Source organism: Magnolia sinica, chromosome 12 (assembly GCF_029962835.1).
Source record: "Magnolia sinica isolate HGM2019 chromosome 12, MsV1, whole genome shotgun sequence".
NCBI lineage: Eukaryota > Viridiplantae > Streptophyta > Magnoliopsida > Magnoliales > Magnoliaceae > Magnolia > Magnolia sinica.
This window is the reverse complement of record NC_080584.1, coordinates 66,796,176-66,801,342: the sequence shown is the minus strand read 5'-3', so window position 1 is coordinate 66,801,342 and position 5,167 is coordinate 66,796,176. Positions and strand designations below refer to the sequence as shown.

The 5,167-nt window shown below is 36.9% G+C and overlaps 1 protein-coding gene across 1 annotated transcript; it reads left to right on the top strand.

Moving 5' to 3' along the window:
- Positions 1-2,542: 2,542 nt before the first annotated feature.
- Positions 2,543-4,163, top strand: LOC131220594 (DNA repair protein RAD5B-like). Its single transcript, XM_058215422.1, has 3 exons — positions 2,543-3,086; positions 3,554-3,781; positions 4,065-4,163. The coding sequence occupies exons 1-3, from the start codon at positions 3,027-3,029 to the stop codon at positions 4,161-4,163; spliced, it is 387 nt and encodes a 128-aa protein (XP_058071405.1). The 5' UTR covers positions 2,543-3,026.
- The last annotated feature ends 1,004 nt before the right edge of the window (positions 4,164-5,167 follow it).

Genomic DNA, 5,167 nt, shown 5'->3' with positions numbered 1-5,167 from the left:
ACATTATGATATTATATTCTAGTATTGTAAGGATTCATCCATTTCAATCATTTAATTCTTTCTCAATTTTGACTGTTTTACGTATTGTTATAGAAACTAAAAAGGGGAGTGGTGGAGGCATATCCTTCTTAGATGGCTCTGATCAAAATGAAGAACAAAAACTAGATGTAGCATAAAAAACTGATGGTGAAGAACATGTTGATGGTGATAATGGACAGCCTGTTGAGGAAAATGTCGAAGTAGACTACTCGAATCTTACTGGGAGACAGAAGAAACTGTTTGAATTGACGATGAAGATGGCAACTCTCTTCCAACCCATAAAAATAGTAGTATCATTATGTGAAGTTAACATAACTTGTGACATTTCCTTTTACCTTAAAATAGTAGTATCACTATGTGAAGTTTAATATGACTATTTCTTGCCATGGTTCTCTACTTGCAGAATGAGGCAAGAAACTTGCCTCCCTTATGTTCACAAATCATCTTTCTTCCTAGCTACAGTGATGTCGGCACGTTACCAGTTTAGGAGCTTGAAATATATTGCTAGGAGATCCATTGAAAAAGTGTATTGTTAGAAGATGATAATTAGCCATTTGCTAAATATTATCCCATGTCATTTTTCTTCAATGCATATGATGTAGGGGAACTGATATGAGCAGTCCACATGGCATACATGTTGGCCTGTTAGACCGTCTTGTAATTATACGGACAGAAACTTATGGTCCAGCTGACATGCTACAGGTTCATGCTCAATTACTTCTCTGTTTCTGTAAAAATGCATAATCTACTCTTTGTAGACTTGAATCATTTGATTTGGAGATAATTCTAGATCTTCGCTTCTTTTTCTTCCAGTATGGGATCGTATAGCAGCCTGGCATTGCCAATAAAAGCACCAGCATTGCCGTCTATTTGCTGTCTTGGATCTATGTGGTTGTGGTTGTTGCTATTTATCTGGTAATCATGCATGCTCATGACAAGTACTCTGTGAAGGAGCACATTTACTACCGGGCAGTTAAATTGTTCGTCATCTGCCTCACGACACTGGTGGTCATCATATTGCTGAGATTCACCAGGTGATGATGTGGTTATTTCAAACACACGGCTTTATGATAGTTTTTTTCAAGCAGAGATGCTCCTTGGTGTTGCTAGCCAAATGGGTACTCAAAACTTCAATGTGGCTGATTTTCATTTTCTGGATTGCTCTCATTTTTCTCTATCCTAGGACCAATTTATTTATTTTTTCCTTTTATTTTTCTTTTTTAAGAAAGGAGAACTATCCCAGTTCACTATAGGAATCCTATTTATGCTGTCCTAATTTTGCATGTAACTGTAATAAAATATGATGTTTCTATTGTTGATGGAAAATACTCCACTAATCATAAACTGAACATTCTTTCTGTGGCCTTGTCTCCACTGAAAATGTAGGCTGTTGGCACTTGGCACTTTTCTCCCCCTTAATGACTGAAGATGAGATGCTGGATTTCTACGCCATCAAAACAGAAGCTTTGGAGCCAAAAGAGAAATGTACTACCTGATCTGGGCTCTGTAAGTGGAACCCGAAAGGAGCCTGCCTCCACTCTTTACAGGTCAGGAAATGTCTAAAACGCCCAGTTCAAGAATTTCCACTGTATGCTTGGGTTTTCAGTTCTAAAGTGGGCCCGTGGTTCAGTAATCCAATTGATGATATGATGGTGCCGCTTGGATGGCTCATGCACATGAATCCCAGATTGGAAGATCCTCACCATAGAATCTTTGGCCATTTTTTCATTGAATGTGGACTATTGCTGCATTTCTTAATAACCATCAATTTTCCGACCACCAATTGAAGGGTTAGAAGGATCTCATTGGGAGAGTTTTGGTGGATGTGTCTTCTAGTGTGCGGCCAATCACATCAATGGATTAGATTAGTGAACCATGGGACCCACTTGCGGAAACTGAAAACCCCAAGCTTCGTGTAGATGCTTTGGACCAAGGAATTGTATAATACCACCTTAGGATCATCCTATGACTGCTGAAACTTGAACTCACGTCCTCTGTACAAACAGGAAACAAGCAACATAAAAAGAGACTGCAAAAGCTAGAAGCATGACTGCATGCTCACAAAGAAATGAGCTAAATTTTTTTTGGGTTGAGGGGAAAAACCAGTGATTGAAGAACAGACATAATCACTCCTATTCTTTGATACCATTGTCCACGACTTTTTGTGTTAGCTGGTGCTTCGATTACCACATTCTAGGATAGATAATTTAAAGTTTATATTTTGCATTCAGTTTAAATTATCTTAGAAGCATGATGTATAATTAAAAGAAGTCATTAAGGGGGCGTTTGGATCGTAAGTTACTTAAGATAAGCTACTTATGCCTCAATTAACTTATCTTGGTTTCTACTTATTAAGCTAAAGCGATCGAGTAACTTTTTAGTAAAAAAGGTTACTCATAATTGATCATAAACCAAACTTATCTCAAATAAGTTACTTATCTACTGCTGTAAGTAGAAAAAACAACTTATTTTTGTGCTGCACACTGAAGAAAAAACAATTCACTGGATCGATTATCTTCCTGGCTAATCTCCCACCGTCTGAATTGTATGTCTCAAACTCAAGTGTGTTCCTAGCAAGTCTTTAAACATGTTTTATTTTTGTGCTGCACACTGAAGCATTTGCTGATCATTGATTTGCACTGTGCAGCAGGCCTATTTGTGTAATGTCAGCTGTTTCATTTACTTTGGGTTGGCATCTGTGGAGTCTATATAGGGATTTGGGCTGCACAATGTAGTATGGGGTACATGGGGATCAGAAATTGTATTGTACAATATGTTCCATAGAACAAAGAAAAATGCACAGTTGAAGATATTTGACTCCAGTGCTTCATTGTAACAAATCTTTTGACAGTAATGAGGTATTCATGTTCCTCTGGTTTTTATAGGTTCGACAATTTGACAGTGTGCACTACCTAAAGGCATTTGGAGTAGGAGATGTGTGGGTTGCTGTTGGATGGAGCAGTGATGTTCTGTCGGCTGCCAAGAGCATGTCAAACGTCGCAGTAATTGTTCCAAAGTCTGGAACCAGTTTGTGGGCAGATCTATGGGTATGATGGAACACCGTTTTATTATGTCATAAGCCAGTTTCCCCCTCGTGTTCTGCATGCTTCTTTTATGCTCATGACTGGGGGTGTCAATGGATACCAGGATCTCTGTATACCTGAAATATTGAACCTGATTTTTTGATGAATATATCTGATCTGATTTAATTGGATCTGGACCCAGATTTTTTTGATGATACTATTGCTCAAAGAGCTATCGACTTCATGTTGGGATGGTGAGTCATGGAAACCCTCACATTTATGATTAGTGTCAGATAACAACATGAGCATCTGCCTCACTATATGTGAGAAGACCTGCCCAAAGAGAGCATTGGCACAATATTGGTTTCTTTCATCATTTTACGTATAATTCAAAGAGCCTTTAGACAATATACAATGGTATAGGAAAAAGTTGGTTTTGTTTGGTGATCTTTTGCTGCTGTTGCCATCTGACTGTATGTTTTTCAATGTAGATTTTAGCAGATGCAATGGGGCTTGGAAAGACTGTAATGACTACTGCATTAATACTTGGAAAACTAGTTAGGGAGAGTCCAGATGACCAACAAGTTGAAGAAAAAAATCAAGATTTTGACAACAAGAAAACAAAGAATGGTCAGAAAGATCCTCAAACCAAAAGCCTACCCACAGTTAAAGGAGGAACTCTTGTTGTCTGTCCAATGGCATTGTTAGGCCAGTGGAAGGTAAGATTTCGTTTCATTCCATAAAATGTTTACTATTAATCCTGTAGTTAAAGTTGGCATTCTTTTAATAATTGAATGAAAAATTAAAATAGCGGATTGTTGTCTGTCCAATGGCATTGTTAGGCCAGTGGAAGGTAAGATTTCATTTTTTCCAATTGTTGAACACACTTCAGTCAATAGCGCATCCAAACACAGCCTTGTTGCCTGCTTTTTATCATTTTAGCTGGTGGGTCTTAAATAAATTACAATAGCCATTAAAATGCCTGTTTTACAATGGTTACAGAATAATCTAGAAGACCTCTACAGCCTTTTGTGCTTCTTACGCGTCGAGCCATGGTGCAATTGGGCCTGGTATGTGCATGAAACAACACTACCAACTTAAGAGTATGTTTGAACTTCTCGCAAACCAAAACAACATAAATGTACAAGAAAAAGATAAAAGATAAAAGAAGCCATCCGGCACCATCCATGTGTATATACTAGGTTGGAGCTGATGTTTTCGGAGTCCGAACTCATTCTTTTGAAAAATAGAAAAATGGGAATATTAGTAAATATGAATTTTCTTATTAAGAAGAAAATGGAAGATGGATTGAAAAAACATAAAAGAGTTTTTTTTTCATCTTCTTCTTTTTTGCTTCAAGAGAGAGAGATGGAGAGGTAAGAGTGGGGAAATCGAGAGAGATAGGAGGGGAATGAAGTGGCCGCGTGAGATTTGAAAATAGCGGGTGTAGTTTGGTTTGAAAATGACGTTTCGCATATGTGGTGTGCATTTCTTTTAAGATAGTAATTTGATTTTGCTTTAGATAAATTATTTCCTTTTTAGAAAGATCAAATTGAAAGATGGTGTTTTTTATCTTGTTTATGAATTTATATTTTTAATGGTTTTTCCTTCCTCTTCGTGTGTGCTACCTGTAGTGAAAAAAGCTATTGTGGTTATGCATTTAAGGTAACTTTTTCCTAATATACGTGCTTTGGGTTACACTAAATTAAAGTCGGGTTTTTTTTTTTTTTTTTTCACAATCCAAATTGAAAGATAACATTGCTACATGAACTGTTGAAGAGTCATCACCATTTTTTGAACAGTGCAAAGGAGCTCTACACGCTTGAAAATCACCCTTTTTATAATTAGGAATGAAATAAATAAATAAATATATATATATATATATATCTCGAAATGCTCTCTCACACACACACACACACATATATATCTCGAAATGCTCACACACAACTAGTTGGACAATTAAAATTGGTCCAACTAGCTGTGTCTTTTAATAAGCAGTTAATGTTAATAAATCTTTTCATATGATCCATGAAAAGAAGTTGTTTGTTTGGGAGGGCCCCATTGTAGCATTAATGTGAAATCCACCCAATCATTAGCTGAATCAC

Excerpts from the sequence above, each read along its gene's own strand:
- LOC131220594 (XM_058215422.1), top strand. The coding sequence starts at position 3,027 with ATGTCAAACGTCGCAGTAATTGTTCCAAAGTCTGGAACCAGTTTGTGG. Across the intron at positions 3,087-3,553 it reads GTTTGTGGGCAGATCTATGG|ATTTTAGCAGATGCAATGGG; the intron begins GTATGATGGAAC and ends TTTTCAATGTAG. Across the intron at positions 3,782-4,064 it reads CATTGTTAGGCCAGTGGAAG|AATAATCTAGAAGACCTCTA; the intron begins GTAAGATTTCGT and ends CAATGGTTACAG.